This window comes from Delphinapterus leucas, chromosome 9, assembly GCF_059928025.1.
Source record: "Delphinapterus leucas isolate spDelLeu-1000000601 "Yukka" chromosome 9, BTC_Dleu_Yukka2, whole genome shotgun sequence".
NCBI lineage: Eukaryota > Metazoa > Chordata > Mammalia > Artiodactyla > Monodontidae > Delphinapterus > Delphinapterus leucas.
The window spans coordinates 23,777,317-23,794,709 of NC_143137.1; the positions used below are offsets into that span (position 1 = coordinate 23,777,317).

Below are 17,393 nucleotides of genomic sequence, written 5' to 3' on the forward strand. Positions count from 1 at the left end.
TGTGTCAGCTGGCATCACGAAACACTGGTCTGTTTCGGGGTCTGCACAAAGGGCTGTACAAATCTCTCATTGAAATCGGATAGCAACTATAAATGCAGAAACGTTTACGTTTTTACCTTCAGTTTACAGATGAGGAAACAGCATCAGGGAGGTTAATTAGCTTCCTGAGCCTGAGGCTCCGCAAGAAGTTTGAAACCCAAACTGTGAAACATCCGCTGCAGGACAGGCTGGAGAGAGGGCAGCCTGAGGGGCTGACACAGGCAGGGCGGGTGCCTGCGGCGGACGCGAGGGAGGACCGCTGTGCAGCCTGCCCTTTCCTCTACTGTGAAGCCTCTGAGGCTCAGAGACACTCCTGACCACAGGTGAGCCGTGCCTGCGACTACATCGCAGAGCCCAGCAGGGTACCGCTTGGACTCACCACAGCTCTGGCCTCTCCTTCCATGCAGACAACTGAGAACACGGGCTCTGTCCCCGGGCACTCACTTGGCCTGGACCAACACTCAGGTGGAGACAGGAGACCTGCCCCAGGGTAGAGGGGGTGGTGGCTTCCTAGGCCCCGGGCACCCAGATGACTCTATGGATTGAGGCTGCCTGCTCGCTGAACTGCCTCAATGTCACTCGCTCCCATGGCACAGCGGCTGGGCCCAGGGCCTAGAATAATGAATGCGTCAAGCTGGGATGATGAATCTGCTGCCAGCCCGGCAGCAAAGCCCTCATGCAGTGGGAACAGGGGCCTCCCGCTGGGGCCTTGTCCAAGGTCCTGAAGCAGCCGTGGCTGGGCTCTGAAGCTCGGATTCTGCCCAGTGTCGATTCAAGCCCCGAGCTTCGGTGCTCTGGCAAAAAGACTGTGTGCCAAAAAAACAGTCTTTTAAAAGACCCTGGCACCAAGAATAGCCAAAGCTATGGGGACAGAGGTAAAAACTGTCATTATCTTGGGTGGCAGGGGCCTAGGGAACGTTCTGGTATGCTGACCTTCTAGTTTGAGTGATGGTTTCAGGGATGTATAGACGTGTAAACGTCCAGGAGCTGTACACTTACAATCTGTGCACCTTACTCTAAGTTTTACCTCACCTTGAAGTTATCCAGCGACTCTGAAGTCAGATGTCTTACGCTTTTTCCTAGGGGGTGGTGAGGCCTTACTGGTCAGTGCCCAGGGCTGGCGAGGGCGGGCCTGAGCTTTGGTCTTTGGTTCTGTGGCCGCACACACAACCCTGGAACCTGGCACGCAGCCTCCCCAGCCAGGGGAGGGTTTCACTCAGTGTGTTCCCTTACCTAGACCCACTCTCTACCTGGTAAACTGCAGAAGCTGTCACTTTGTCCTTGAAACCTTCCCTGGCAGAGTGAAGTGCTCCTTTTTTAGGTTTCTCTGACCATAACTCCACTTAACTCCCAGGAAAAATTCACTTTCTCTCCTTTGAGCTCCCATGCCACCTTACTAATAAACATCTATAAACCCACCTCCCAGACTGAGTCCCGGGACATTCCCAGTAACTGACATCCTTCCTTATCCCACCCCCAAAGGGTTTCCTGCTCCCTCTGGAGGTGACCACCACCCAGACTTCTGTGTTTATCACCCCTTTGTTTTGGTTTTGTATTTTATTACATACATCAAAGGTGTCAACGTGTACCAGTTTGCTCAAAGAAGTGCCAGTTTACATTTGTGGTCCAAATGTAAGGAGTTAAGTGTCCCTTTACATTCTCAAAAACATCCCATAAATCTTATGATCGCTCAACATACACATACGTGTAAGCAACGTATTACTTGATTTTGAACTTTAGAATAATGGCATCATATGGTACGAAGTCCTCTGAGATGCGCTTACTTTACTGTTTCCAAAATTCACCCGTGTTGTTCTGTTACCACAATTCATTCATTTTCATTGTGTGGATATGCTTGTGGTGTCTGTTGTGCCAGTGATTTGAAGTAGGAACAAACCTGCATCGACCACTCTTGCACGACTCCTGGTGCGGGTTCTTACGGTGCAGGCGGCCCTTGGCCAGACCCGGCAGGAACTGCTAGCGCACGGGGCGTGCACTCCGTCAACTTGACAAGCGACCACCACAGCATCTGTATAGACCTCTATCTACTTCCATGAAGTTAACGAGGCTTCTCTATCACCAGTACCTACCGTCCTCATAGACTGTAAGCCCCACGAGGCTAGGGCTTAGTCCTCTTTGTATCCCAGCCCTCAGAACAGTGCCTGCAACTGGTAGGCGCTCAGTAGATGCTGAAGGCCTGAATGTTCAGGGGGCTCTGGGTGGCTCCCCTTCTGAGAAAACAACTCAGACACTGCTGCTGGCAGGGCAGCACGAGCAGCAGCTTTGCACAAACCGTGGGTGTTGTAAGCCCGCTGCAGTTACAAGCGCTCTGCGCCTGTGACAGGAGGGGTCCCCTGGCCTCCCTCAACTGAGCCAGGTCCCCAGCTCGCTTCTGGGTCTCTGACGGCCAGGCCCACTGAGACGGGTACCCACCAAGGTGAATGCTAATGATGTAGAGAAATATCACAGGCCTGGGGACCTGTTTTCTATTTCTGGGCCTGCCATTAATAAACTGGGTGACCTTGGGCGAGTTACTGTCTCCTTCCTCATGCTGCAAAATGACTTTGGACAGTGATAGCCAATTCTTGAACTTGAGAAGTCATCAGAATCACCTAGGAAGCTTGTCAAAAGTGCAGACTCCCAGGCCCTGGCCCACAGGAACTGAGGTCTTGGAGTGGGAAGTGATACATGTATATTTACCTGAGAGTGAATTAAAAAAAGATAATGAGAAATGCTTGTCTCCGGTGAAAAAACAGTACACAGGGATTTATAAGATACACTCCCCACCCTCAGTTGTGCTACCTACAGGCAACCGCTTTTAATCATCTATTTTAGATCTTTCGGTGGTTACCACCTTATTGTTAAACAATAGGCCAGTTCTTGTTTTATCAACTTCAAACATTACCCATTGTCTTCCTGTGATGAGAGATGAGGCTTGAGCTCACTCACCCCACCCCCATTCCCAATATAGTCCTGGCACTATTCTTGGAAGCTGTTTTTAACAAGCACCCCAGGTGATTCTGAGGTAGCTGGTCTGCCAGCCACACTTAGAGAAGGAGTGACTTAGCGAGACGTCTGGGTAGAGACACTGAAGTCCCCTGTGACCATCTCTTAAACCCCTGGTTTTTCTGCTTGGCTTCTAGAACTTGCTAATAGACCCTTTCCCCACCGCTGAGAGCTCTGAAAGGCCGGGTATGGGAGACACGCTGGCAACCACACTGTTCTGGGTTTGTGGTGGGTGGAACTGCCCTGCCCTGTCATCTTGCTACACCTTCTCAAAATGTGTCACCTCCTGTCCCCCAGCTGTATAATTAGGACGAGCAGGTCTCCCCTTTAGGGACTGGCATGGCTCTGGCAAGATTGCTGAGCATCTCAGTTCTTTACAGCCACCAAAGAGAAGTATCTTCACACAGCGGAGCGCACAGAGATGAGAATGCACACACTAAGGCTAACGTAGATGGGACGAACCTCCCAGACAAGCCGAGCGAGAGAAGGCAGGCACGTAAGGATACATACTGCACGACTCCACTTACGTAAAACTCAAACCCAGGCAAAACCAAAAAACAAAACCAAAAATGCAACAAAACAGGTGAAATTCATCCACTGGGATAAAACGGGACTTGCCTTTGGGGGCGATAGTGACTGAGGGGCAAGCTTATGAGGGGCTGGTGATGTTCTAGGTTTTGTGTGTTTACATGGCTATGTTCACTTTGTGAAACCTGAGCTGCACAGTTACAATTTGTGCACCTTTCTGAATGTATATTTCCTTACAGGTGTTACCAATAAAAAGAGAGGGAAAACCGAGCAGCTCTCCTTCCTTCCCCCTGAACAATCCCCTCCCTAGAATGGGCCCGGGCAGGCAGAGGTGGCACAGTGAGGGGCAGGGGAGGGGCTGGCTGCGATGTATCTCAGACTTCCGGCCTGGTGCCCCGTAGAGCGGAGCGGCCTGATGGGTCAAGGAAGTGGCTGGAAATGAGGCCCACGCACGTTCCCTGGGAAGGCTGACGAGATACTAGCCGACCAAGACTCAACGTGCCACCTTCCCCACCTGCTAGCAGCTAAGCTGTCTGGGGGAAGGGTGGCGTATGGGCCCCGGGCCCGCCTCCCCAGGCTGCCGGCCAACCCAGTGTAAATATTATTACCCTCCTACGCAACTGAAGGGCGTTAATTATTAAAACACATGCCACCCAGGGTAGTGCACTGTAATTAGGTTCAAATTAAATTAGCATCCTCTTGTAATTAGGACATCAATAACCACTCTTGAGGCACCAGTTCTCCAGCCCCTCCCTGCTTCCCATCATGGGCTAAAGCAAGAAAAGGGGTCCACTGACTCTCTCCCTGGGATGGAGAAATAATCAAACCAATAAATAAAGTGGAGGCAGCCTTGCGAGCCCTTCCCTCCACTGCCTGCCTTCCCTACTGGTCCTGCCCACTAGCCGGGAGGAGGGAGATGAGTCACTGGGGAGGGGTCTCGGGCAGCAGTACTTCTCCCTAGTGGCTAGTCTAAACCCTAGAGTCTGCAGCATCAGCCCTCAGAGACTAGAAAACTTCCAGAGCCTGCCCAGATTAGCAATGCTGCTCTCCTGCCATCCATTAGCCCAACTCGGCCCTCCTCCTCTGTGATGCCTCCCCAGCCACCAGGCGAGGGCCTGGCCCTCGTCCTCGTGCGCTGCCACTACTGTGGCTTGTTATGGGTGTTTCAGCATCTGGTTCCTCCTCCGCACCTCAATTGCCACGCCCCCGAGCCTGTGGAGGTTGTCTTGGCACTCACTAGACCCATCGCTGTGCCGGTGCTGCTGGGTCTTAATCCGTGTTTGGTGGGTGGATGGATGGATGGATGAATGATAGGTGCTCAAAAGATTCTGTTGTTCAACTGGAAAGGTGGATGGGAAGGCAGAGCTTATGATCCTGACACCAACAGCCATGTTTTGCAACTCTAGCGGGAGAAGGACCTTTGGAGGTTTTTTTTTTTTTTGGTGGTACTTGTGCAAGTGCTGATGCTGACTGGCCTCAACTGGGGATGAAAATAAAATACGCCAATGCACCTGCACGCTCTTGAGTGCCTCCTTAAATTCTGTACCCTAGGCGCCTGGCTCGCCTCACCCTGGTCCCAGCCCTGCCCAGGACAGACCTCAGCAACTCAACCGATGTCACTGAGCTGGGGCCAAAACCAGCAGCAGCAGGGCCTTCTGGCCTGGTGAATATTCTGACCTTTGTCTAAATCAGCCTTGGAGAAAGGTTCAGGCATCATTTCAATTGGAGAACCATGAAGGGTTTATCCTTGGGCACAGATGTAACCAAGGCAACTGTTAAGACAGTGAGATGACTTCAGACCCTTTTACAAAAGAGTGAGCTGGCATCTCGCCCCTCTGCCAATTGCGTTCAGATGAATGCACACCGACCTACCTCTGGGCCCTACCAGGAGGTAGAGAAATGGGTGAAATGGGCATTTTCTTTTCCATGACCAGCCTCCACGATGCAGAAAAATGAAATGAGAGACCATGGTGGGAGTGGGCCTGCCTGCGGGGGCAGAACAGCTTCTCCGGGAGTGGAGACAGATGGAGAGGCTCACACCCATTCCTGCGGACTTCTCGGGCCGCACAGGGGCTGTACAGAGTCACGGAAAACAGTTTACTGGACCATAAAGGGGTTCTGATTCGAGGAGCATAAACACTCGTTCTGACCAACCCAGCGGTTCCTGAGGGGATCCACGTGCAGATGAGTCAAAAAAAGAAGATCCCCAGCCTTCTGCATGATGGCCATGGTGCCAGGTACACCCACTAGGCCCCAGGAGTTGTTTGGAGCTCTGAAGGCCTGCCCTGCTCCAGGAGTATAGGAAGACAGGAAGGAAGGAGCATAGGAAGACAGGAGTCCTGGATAGAACCCCACGTGACCCCTGGGCCTGAATGAGTGGGTGTGGGGCAAAGCTGCCAGGAGCCAGAATTTTCTGGGACCCAGGACCTCGTTTAGGAATGAGAGCTGGCCAGCCAGGCCCCATCACCTCCACTGACTTTCCCCGAAGACTTGACCAAAGGACCAATCTTACATGGCAGCTTGGAGCATCACCCCAGATCAGAATGTGGGGGGGGGGGAGGGGGGGAAGCGGGGCTGCCAAGAAGACGGGCCTCCGTTTGACACCAGAGTATGTGCCTGGGAAGGTCAGAGCCACAAGGGTGGGGCCCTGGGGTTTGGGAGAAAGGGCAGGTCCCCTGGACACTGCAGCTGCTGGAGTGGTGAGCCCCCAACACGCGTACACCTGCTTTCGTGCCCTGAGAAGCATGCAGGCCCCTCACTGCACACACCACGGTGGCCGCTCTCAGGGCTCCCCCCTCAGGGGCTAGGAGTAGCCTGGGGTTTCTGAGCTCCGTGGCCAGCTCCACCTGGAGGACTTGGGAGACACCCTGTCAAGTCAAACAGACCCAGAGCTAACCTGGGGAGACGAGCTCTCCTCAGCCTGCTGCCCAGACCCCTCTCGGAGCCCTCATCCTCCAGCTCCATTCTCCAGTGGACACACGCTGGAGGGAGCTGGGCAGGGACCGGGGGCCACTGACCTTAACACATGCTGTGCCAGCCTATCTGGCATTAGCCTTTCCTTCTGCTACAGCAAGAAGAGGGGAATCCCCTCATCTCCCTCGGCAAGTCCCTTCTGGCCCCCTGCGGGGGCTCTGGTGGGTCCTGCCAAAGGACAGGCCCAGCAACTTCCCGCCTGGGCCTGGCGGGGCCGAGCCTGGCCTTTCCTGCATGGAGTGTCCTGGGCACTGCTTGCCGAGCTGCTAAGGTTCTTGAGGGCAGCCACGTGCAGATGAGTCAAAAGAGAAGATCCCCAGCCTTCTGCATGATGGCCATGGTGCCAGGTACACCCACCAGGCCCCAGGAGTTGCTTGGAGCTCTGAAGGCCTGCCCTGATTCCCACGACGGGCTATGTTTCTAGGGGGTGTGGCCAGGCATATGGACTAGACCTCAGGGGTCATTCAAGTGCCCAGGTCTCCGGCTGCCTGGGGCTGACGAAACCCTGGGCTCTGGCCTCCACCATGACCAATAAGGGCTGCAGACAGCATGTACTATTTTATTGGGCCTCAAAAGCTTTAAATACAGAAATGGGGAGGGCTGGCAAAGGGGCAGACGTGGACACGCTGGCATTTGAGAATGGACGTATCAGAGAAATCACATAATCAACAGCTGGACAGAGAGCTGGGGAAAAGGGGAGTCTGGGATAGAAGTGGGGTGCCAGCTGGCCTTGGGTGCCAGGATCATGCCCTCCATAGGACAAAGTCTTTCATGTTTCTTCCTGATCTGAGGACAAGTTTTAGAAAACAAACCCCTAAAGAGAAACAAAATCAGCTGGGAGAGACAGCGGCTGGCAGTGCCTGTCCTCGCAGAAGACAGTGGCCTGTCCCCTGAAAGCCTTGGGCTCCCCCACCCCCCGTCCCCAGCCCAGATGCCACCCTACAAGACATTCCCATACACTGAAGCAAAGCTGGACCCAATCTATGCCCCCATTTGAGGGCTGGAGCTGAAAACCCCCTCCCGGCAGAGGAAGAGGTACTGGCGTGAGTGGTGATGGGGGCCAGACCCGATTCCCTCCTTAGCGGCTGTAGCCAAACTCATCTGCGTCATCGGCTCGGAAGTCTCCGTAGCGCCACAGGTTCAGCTGCGAGGAAACAGAAAATGGCTCTTCAGGGAGGTGGGACCTGCTGGGACCCAAACGGCCAAGCCCCTCTCTCAGCACCCTCTGGGGCTCCTGAGGCAAAAACTCACCCTGGCGCTCTTGGCTGACTCCTGGGCGTTCAGGTATTCTGTGATCTGGCGGGACAAGAGGACAAAGGGGTGGTCAGGGTGAGGCCCAGGTCACGTCACTCCCCTGCTCATCGGGTCCCTCCACGTAAAATCCAAGTGCAGAGTCACAGTCTCCTAGCTGTTTCACCCGTCTGAAACACGCTTCCCCTTCCTGTCCACCTGGCTACCTATCCTGCCCCTTCACGTCTTTGGTCAAGTATCGCCTTCTTAAGGAGGCCTCAAATGACCCCATTTAAAATCACCACCACTCCCTCCGACGTACTCCTGAGACCCTTTCTTTACTTCTACTTTCCCCTTTTCCATTGCACTTATCGTCTAACATTTAATTTTGTTGACTTATTATATTTATTTTCTTTTTTGTCTCCTCATGCTTGAATGTAAGCTCCATGGAACGTTGTCTCTTGTTCACTGAGATCTGTCGGTCCTCAGTAAACATTTATTGAAAGAATGAGTAAGCGAACGAATGAACACATTAGGTGTTTCTAGACACCAGCGACGTTATGGGTAGCTTCATATGGCAGACACTGAGAGCTCCAATTTTATAGGGAAACTTAAGCTAACTCCTAGGAGTGACCTAGGAAACTGGGGGGAAGACTAGGGTCAGGCCCCTCCTGTCCAGATGAGGCACAGAAGTGACTCACACTGAGGTCTTGTTCCAAATGAGTTAATCAACTTGCAGAACCAGAGCCATGGATCCACAAACCACCAATCATTATGTGGGGAGAGAGGAAAGGCAAAAGACGGGGGAGAAGGGGAAGCAAGGCCACAGTGGAGAGAGAAGAACAACTGGTTTCAACCCTGCCGCTCGTGTCCCTCCACTCAGGAGTGCGGGGGAGCTGGGCGCTGCAGAAGGGCACGAGCTTCCCACCGGCCTGGCCCGTCCCTCGAGGCTGGCGTGTCGTGGGGATGAGGCTGGGGGAAACTGGGATGGGAGCGGGGCCGAGCGGGAGAGGCCTGGTCCTCGTGATCAACAAATGAGCAGTGCACGGAGGTTTCCCAGGCGTCAGCCCCCGATCCTCGTGGCCCACCCTATCGAGCAGCCGGGCTGGCTGTGCTCTCCTCAAGTCATGAATGGGAGACTCCAAAGGCTGATCTCTAGGGCCAGATGTCTCATGAGCGAGGGAGGCAAGGCTCAGGCCCAGCTCTAAGCCCTGCGCCTCTCCAACAGGCTGGAGGGGTGTCGTGGCAGAGTGGCGCTGAGTGCTGGGAGCTGGTTATGGACTGGGAGAGGAGCAGGTGAGGACGGGAGACAGCACAACAGGCTGTGACCTTCTCCATGCCACCCCTGGCAGAGCTTCCTAGCCTGTCACCGGGGGTGCGGGCAAAGGCAAACTTTCCGCTCCAGTTTGCAGCTGTGTTTTCAGCCAAACCGGCAGCCAATTAATTTGGGATGTAATTAGCTTTTAAAATTTTAAACCCCAACAAACCCAAATCCATTATCTTTCCCCAACAGGAGCAGCAAGACGGTGGGTGCCCCACTCCCCCTCTGGCTCCCGGTGCAGTTCCCTCCCAGTCCCCCCATGACAGCGGTGGGAGGCGCGAGGGACACCCCGCATCCGCAGCACGTACCACCTTCTGGAACTGTTTCTCCTTGCGCACCTCCACCATGACCAATCCCTCCTTCACCAAGCCCAGCCCCACGTCCCCCTTGGAGTCGGCAAACTGCAAGGTGACGTGGGGACAGCCGGCGCTCAGGTGCTCCACGTTGAGCAGGCACTGCGTGTTCTGGATGTCCCGCACCACGCTGTCCACGGCGTCTGTTCGAGCATCCTCCTGCGGCAGGGACACACCCCGGTCAGCGTGAGAGGCGAGCGCCAGCCACGAGCCGGTGAGGGCCCCAGGTCCTGTTCACGGACTTCAAGGAAGTCTGCCCAGCACGTGCCAGCATCACCTCACTCCCCGCTCAGACCCCAGCGGGGGAGGAAACAGGCTCTGGACGTGGAGGGTCCCCTTTCCCACAGCCCCTTCCGCCTACAACACGAAGAATAACCTCCCTGCCCAGGCAGACAGGGCCCGACATCTCCTGTTACTGCCCGCAGGGCCCCCAACACCCGGCTGCGGCCGCTGGACCAGTCTTCGCCCAACGTGCCCTGGCCCACCAGGCCCCCCGTTTCTCAAGAGCCAGCTCAGAGGCTCTGACTCCACCTTCCCTCAACCTCCTTGGCCACACCCCTCTCTCCCGTGACTAACAGACCATCACCATTGTTTCTACTCCTCCCATCAGCCAGTGGGACCTCAGTGGAGGATTTCCGGCAGAGGTGTGACATGGTCAGAGCTGTTTGGGGGCAGTTACTTCTGGCGGCATCGTCTGAGCCTGGAAGGAGTGCTGGGAGACCACCGCAGCCGAGAGCCCAAGAAGCTAGAGACAGTGGCCACTAACCAGGGACGTGCTGGGGGCTCAGCCCCGTGAGAGGGGGCCAGGGTGAGGGAGGGGTGGGATCCGGGACGGGGCTGGGTTTCTTTCGTGCAGATACGTGCTGGGACTGCAGCAGTGTCTGAGCGTCATGGCACAGTCCCCGCTGGGGAAGGAAGGCGTGGAGACTCACGTCTTGGGGCACCTGGATGAAGGCGAAGGCATACTCCGTGGCTTGAGCTGGCAGCACGCGAGTGCTGAAGGCAGGTGGCAGGGTGCCCAAGCGGGAGGACGGCAGGATCTCTCTCTGCAGAGGACACACCAGGCCACAGCATCACACACTCGGAGCTCCCTTGCTCTCGGGGGACAACTCGCATGGCCAGGCCCCTAGGGATTCTAACTCAGCGCCTCCATCCCCCACCCCATCCCCCAGGGCTCGTTTCCAAGTAGCCACATACACAGACCTGCCCAGTCTGCGAAGCCTGGGAGGTGGGAAGCTGGGCCTGGTGGTGGCACACCCGGTGGCTCCTACGGCATACCCAACCTGGTAGCTCAACTCTAATCACCGTCTCCACTTTTCCCCAATACCTTTCCTCTGTGACATGGGCTCCCTGACCCCTTTCCCACAGGCTGGGGGGGGGGGCCCTGGCTGGAAGAGCGCTCCAAGATGAGGGTCCAGGCAGCACCCCACCTGCCAGTGGTTCTGGCTCAGGTGTGTGGGGCAACCCCAGCCTGGCAAGACCCCCTCCTCTGTGTATTCCCGGGTGGTAAGGTGGCAGCGTGGCCCAGCCCTGGGCTTTCTATTAACGGCCCTTCCACACTAGTCCTCGGGAGCGGCACGGCTCTGAACGACAGCGTTCTCTCCTGCTTACTGCTGGGAGACTCCCAGGCCCAGCCCAAGGGGCATTTCTCCCAGGGGTACCAGCCCCTTCCCAGCAAGCCTGGGTTTGGGATGTGCTGGGGATCAGCACACAAGGACCCAGCTGAGCACGTGGACCAGGGGCCTCGGGAACCCACTCTTCAGAGACGCTGGGCAGAAGAGGAACCGGGGCTGGGGCCTGGACAGAGGACCACTCAGTGCTCACAGGCCTCGGACCAGAGATGCCAGTTTTGCCCAGTCACTCAGGGGTCCGGGCCTGTTACAGGAACAGTAGAGAGGCCCACACACTCATCATTCTGTCAGGGGGGGAGGGAGGGAGGGAGCCTAAAGCTCAGAGGGACCTTGGAGAGAGCAGATGGACTTGACCTAGGGGCCTACTGTGTTGAAGGGTCCCTGGCGGCACTTGGGGCCCCTCCCTTGCGTACTCGTCCACCTCCTGGCCCCCACACTCACGTTGCCGTAGTCGATGTAGAAGACGTGTACTTTGGCAGGAGACTCGACTTTCTCCACTCGGGCGCGGTACCTGCAATGGCATCACAGGCAGAACTCAAGGGACAGCCCTGAGGAGGCTGGTCTCCCTGGAGCGCCAGCGATGGCAGGGCAGGGGCTACAGCATTCCCCTGCCCAGGGCTCAGAGTGAACACCCATGGGTGCCACAAAGGGCAGTTCTCGGACTCCACAGCTCGGGTGCTGTGGCCACCATTTAATGGAATCAGAGCATAGCTGGGAGCAGAGGAGGGAGAGGGCAGCGTGTGGAGCGGATTAATGTGTCCTTGGGGCATAAAGCGACAAGACTAATGACTAGGTTGATGCCTGCCGTTTAAACGCAGCACACTGAACAGCGGCTGTAACTAGCCAGCAGGTCTGCCTGGGAGGCCAGAGCAGGGAACGCATCCACATCACCTCGTCACCCCGGGAAGGCCATGGGCCGCACGCTTGGTAGATCAGACATAAGTGACCTTCTTGCAGCCTGTGAGCGCTGCCGCTCACGTCCCAGGCAGCTGGGGTGGAGGGTGGCGGCTGGTCCGGGCTCACTGAGCACCAGCCTCCACCCTCACCCCACCCCCTAGCCCCACCCTGACGTCATTTTTCCTGCGTGGGGTGAGGGGGGTGTTGGAGAGCTCCAGCCAGCCAGGGCTCCCCCAAAGGAGTAGGCCAGGAGAGAGAAGGAGGGACACTTCTTTATGCCAGAGGCTGACTGCAGAAAAACCACGGGTTAAAGCGCAGGCCGCAAACGGGCTGTGGGCAACAAAGAGGGCCACTCCGGGGAGCGGCCAAGGTGAAGAACAAGCACCCAGTGGAAAGCGGCCACTACGGCAAATGCCTGAAGTCTGGCTAGTGGCTCTGCAGGCCTGGGCCCTGGCGACAGAACTGCTGTTGCTCCTACTTTAGACTCTTTGCCTTGCTCGGGTCCAGGTGGCCTACCATTCTCCGTCTACAAATTTGGCAATGCAGAATTCGCCCCGGCGGGGGGCATAGGAGCCCTCGACGGGAGGGTGGCTGGAGATGTCATTGCGCATGTTCTCCATCAGCTTCTCCAACTGGGTGCCTGTGGGGAGGTACAGGGAGTGAGACCTGGGTGCCATGTGCCTTGGAGTATCATCTCTAGATGGGGCTGGGGAGTGGGCAGGATGTGGAATGCTGTAGGGTGCCCGTGGCACTGGCTTGCCCCCGTCCCACAGGGAAGTCCTCTTTGGTCCCTGGTCGAGGAGGTTTCACAGTATCTTGCTGACACTTCAGGCCTTAGAGGCACCCAGTCTTCCAGTCTCGGCTCTCCAATCTACTGGCCATGGCCAGAGACGCCCTAGGGAATGTTCCTGGGCTCTGGTTTAGGAGGTAGAGAAAATGAGTGGACACTAAACAAGGCCAAGGCCAAGCAGCCTTCTCCATTGCTACCAGGGCGGGCCCTGGCCTGGGCGACAGAGGCGGTGACGGACAGCAGCCACTCTGCAACGTCTCCTGGGGGCAACAGTGGAGCTGAAGGATGGGCCCCACGTGACCCCGGACAAGGAAGGGGCCTCAGAATCTGCGCCGGGCAACGTGGGGAACAATCCTGGCAGCAGGGCCCGGTCTCAGTCCATTCAAACGTGGACACTCTGACCTGACGCGCCCCGTGAGACACACGCTGAACTGAACCTCCAAGTGCTGCCAGGCTGGGTCCCCACCCTCCCACGCCAACTCACTGCCCTGCTCGTTTGGGGGGAGGGAGACCCCTTCCCTGCCTTGTCTTTCCCGAACCACTGCCCCTGGGTCATCGGTCCCTGCTGCTGGTCTGTTTTTCACTGGGTGTGGCAACCCCCAAGGTCTTCTCAGTGCCCTCCCCTGGCTCCTTCCTGCCACAGCCCCTCACCCCTACTCTGCTGAGCATCAGCCCCCAGTGGCTTCTCCTTTGTGTCCCTCTGGGCCCGACTCAAGCTCTCAGCAGGCCCTTTGCTCCCCGTTCCCTCTCTGAGGCGAGGGCGGCTGGTGGTGGTGAAGGACTCGCCCCCCATCCTCAGGGCCCCCGGCCACTCTGTTACAGGGACCTGACACATGACGGCCGTTGGTACGCTTGTCACAGTGGGCCTTATCCATTCCCTGTCTGGTTTATGTTTCCGCCACTACACTGGGAGCTCCTTCACGGCACAGACCATAGCTCACTCGGTTCTGCTTACTCTCAAGAGACCCAGTAAAGCCCCGGCTGTGCAGGGTGCCTGATGATTGCAGTGCTGAAGAGGGGCCCGCAGGCACGCGCCCTGTCCACACTCTCGGGCCCCGATGCCGGTGTTCACAGGACGGTTTCAGGGACTTTTCAGAAGGCGCCGCCCTCCCCCCACCCGGCAATAAACCCTCCGTTCTCCTGCACCTGCGTTCCTTGCCCAGACAGTAAAATTTCAGGGAGTAAGAAGCTACCTCTACACAGACAAGGTCCTGCCATACTTGGTCTATTTTTATTATTATTGTTATTACTTTGCTCCAAGGCAACAGTTCTGCGAACAGGCAAAGCCCTCTGGGAAGTCCTTACACAAAGCCCGGTTGGTCATTTAGAGCCAATGGCAATGTGTTCATCATTTCACCAGATCCTTCCCGAAGGCAGCCTTTAATTAAGAGAAGGGAAACAGGGCCAGAGGATGTCCCTGCCTCCAAGAAGGGTAAAAGGTTTCAGGAGAGGGAGGCTGTGTACGCTGAGGTTTGTTTTCACGGATCTGATGGAAGGCAGGGTTTTCTCTGGAGCCTACACCTAGCCAGGTGGCGTGCCACACAGCACCTCACTCGCTCCTCCAATCTTCCAACAATACACGGTTTCCCCCAAGTTCTCCTTCTCTCCCTATTATCTGTCTTGGCTACCACTCAGTGCAGTCCTGGCTTCCGAGAGCAATCAGAGAAAGGCAGGCAGGGTACAGAGCTGGCACGGGAAGCCTCTGAGATCACAGCCAGTACGCGGGCAAAGGCCTTGAGCCCTCAAGCTCTGTCTCCTGGAGACTCCGGGGCCTGTTCTTACTCAAGGCAGGTCTACCCAGCAGGACCCAGAGGCCAGGTGGAGCCTGCCTGGGAGCCGGGGTACCCTGGGCAGGGTCTTCTTTGAGTTCCCTTTCCCCAAGCTCTCCAAGGGCCATTCTCGCTGGCTCCTGTGCTTAGGAATAGCTCTCCTTCCTATCTGGGCCAGCACCCAGACTCCCCCCAACTCCACACCACCCAGCCTGGAGGCCCCCTCCCGGCTTCAGTCCCAAGGCAATGGCTGGGCCCCCTCTCACCAGGATTACAGCTGGCCGGCCACAAGAGAACTGAATCCTTCAGGCTCATCATTTCCATCTCTGCCCCTCCCTGGCTTTGCTCCCCTCCCAAGTACAGCCAGCCCAGGGCTCGAGATGGTCAGTCTTTCCCGGTGAAATGACATTGCCACAAAAGCAGGTACCTGCCTGGGAAATATTAGAGGGGAGGTGGCTGAGGCGAGGCTGTTGACAATCTGGAGTGGGCCTGGAGGTGAGGCCGGGGAGGGTGGGCAGAGCCGCACCCTGCCACCTACGGGGCTGCGTCCATTGTCACCGACACCTTCAGCCCCCTCCGCCCTGTAAGGATCTGGCTCTGTGGACTGAGAGCTGGCTCTGAGAGCTTTTTCCTCTGACCTCAACTAAAACGTTTCCCTGCAGAGGGTGGCAATGAGAGGAGGGAGGTCAGGATGGCGAGAGTGAAGGGAGTAAAGGTGGGAAGCTGGGCTGGAGGGGCCCCAGCGCAGCTGCTATGAGAGCCGGCTCTACTGCCCTCTCTCCTCCAGAAGCCTGAGGTCTCTGCCGAGGGGACCCTGGCCACGGTGCGCTGCGCTTGAGGGTAGGAGGAAGGAAGGCGGTGGAGAGGAAGGGTCCTTCAGAGAGACTTTCTGGGGATGACTTCCCCTAGAGTGCCGCCAGTTACCATGGCAACTGGCTACCACTCAGGGCTGTGGCAACCTCTGGAGAAGGAGAAACCCCAGCAGAGGCGAGCCCAGGCTCCCCCTCCTCCCCTCCCAAGGAAGCTGAGGGGGAGAGGCACTGAGCTGAGCCGGCTTGTGCTTCCTGACCACACAGAGCCAATCTGTCCGTTGCTTCCTGATACACGTTGAGGGCTACAAATCCTCCTGCACAGCCCTGCCAGGGGTGTCTGGGACTAAAACAATTACCTAAGAGTCTCCAAGTACCACCCAGACAAAACTGGTTACCTCACCAGTCCTCAGAGGACCTGCTCAGCCTCGCCCGCTCCGGGGCTCACTTGCAGTTGATAAAACGACCTCGGGCCCGGGAGGTGGGCAGCAGCCGCAGGCTATTTCGGGGAGGCCCCCGGAAGCCCTGGGCTGTGTCCCTCCCTCCCACTCAACAGAGGGGCCCTGAGGCGGGCCAGGTCATGGCAGCAGCCGCAAGGGGCCGCGCCTGTGCGCTCACCCGTCTCCACATCCTGCACGTAGAAGTGCAGGTCGTCGGTGATCTCGGTCACAAACACTGGCTTGTAGCTGGCCGAGCGCTCCTTCTCCTCCAGCACGGGCGCCACCTCCTCCACGGGCTGCTCCTCATAGCGGGCCCAGACCTGCGTGTGCCGTCAGCACAGGGGAGGAGGGCATGAGGAAGTGAAGTCAGAAAGGGTGCCAGGAAAGGGGCTCTGGGCAGGGGGAATCACTGCCCCGGTGAGTGAGTGTGGAGGTGATGTCACCACAGGATGAGCCCCTGGAACCCTCCTGCCCCTGGCTGGGGATGGGAAGAGCACTTCCCATCCAGCGGCTCTGACGGGCATGAGAAGCTTATTGAAAGTGTAGGTGCCTGGGTCCCACCCCAGCCTGCCAAATCAGGATGTGCTCTCAGTGTCCCAGGGAAAATGAGTCAAAACCAAAGTCTCCCCAGCAGTTCCCATTCCCACGCATACCAGCGTGTGAGAACCTCGGTGCTGGAGTGGTGCTGGGTCCCCATCTCCCTCCCTCATACCACCCTGCGGGGGTCACTCTGAACTCTCCAGGCCCTCCCACTGTCACAGGGCCACAGGCGCTCCTGAGACTCTCCAAGTGACAGCCCCGGGCCACGGAGGCGAGGGCTGTCACTGGGCGAGGATGCCTCCGTTCTCACCTCCAGCAGGCTGCTCTGACCCCGGCTCAGAAGCTGGGCCACACCCCTCCACCCTTCCCTCTCCCTCCCTCCCCTAGCCCTGCACTGTCAGGGCTGTAGCGGCTCAGAAGCTGATTCGGGGTGACAGCACGTCAAATCCAATCCTGCGGCCAGGAGATTATCCCAGTAGTGAGGCCTGTCATAGCAGGGGAGGGAGGTGGCTCTCCATCTGAGCGCTGGAAAGGGGGTGGGGGAGTACGGGGGACTGGACCACACACGGGGTCCCACAGACACACACACAGGAATGAGTGGGGTGGTGATAAAATATTAGCCCAAACCTTACATGCTTACTAGGTACCACACTAAACGTTATCCAGGTACTGGCTCATTTAATCCTCACAGCAACCGTTTGAAAAGGTATAAACGTTACCCCTGTTTTTACAAATGAAGAAACTGAGGCACACGGGCTTGCAAGATGTAGCAGAACCGGGATTTGAACACAGGTGGCCTGGCCCTAGAGCTCTTCAAGGGGAATTTTGGCAGTGACTGGGCCTCTGGACACAAAAGATAGTACTGAGCAATGGGGAAAGTTGTAGGTGGGGAGATGTGGACTCCGGTCTTTTCATTTTGCCCTTTACTTTGCTGTGTGACTTTTGTCAAGTCACATGCCTTCTCTGAGTCTTTTCTTTTCTTCCCTTGCAAGAGGTGGCAGAGTATGACCACATGATCACGCAGCTGACACACGGACTCCTGGGGGGCATCAGGAAGCAGCTGAAGG

At 57.0% G+C, this 17,393-nt stretch overlaps 1 protein-coding gene across 2 annotated transcripts in view; it reads right to left on the reverse strand.

Moving 5' to 3' along the window:
* Window positions 1-7,085: 7,085 nt before the first annotated feature.
* The window catches only part of SND1 (staphylococcal nuclease and tudor domain containing 1), a 418,829-nt gene continuing 408,521 nt past the window's right edge, over window positions 7,086-17,393 (reverse strand). For both annotated transcript variants that reach the window (XM_089917436.1, XM_022581894.3), the window contains 7 exons: window positions 15,965-16,106; window positions 12,495-12,618; window positions 11,523-11,592; window positions 10,383-10,496; window positions 9,406-9,609; window positions 7,798-7,842; window positions 7,086-7,690 (listed from right to left, as the gene is read on the reverse strand). In XM_089917436.1, the coding sequence (XP_089773562.1) occupies window positions 7,625-7,690; window positions 7,798-7,842; window positions 9,406-9,609; window positions 10,383-10,496; window positions 11,523-11,592; window positions 12,495-12,618; window positions 15,965-16,106 (765 nt within the window). In that variant the 3' untranslated portion in view covers window positions 7,086-7,624. The remainder of the gene's footprint in view (window positions 7,691-7,797; window positions 7,843-9,405; window positions 9,610-10,382; window positions 10,497-11,522; window positions 11,593-12,494; window positions 12,619-15,964; window positions 16,107-17,393) is intronic.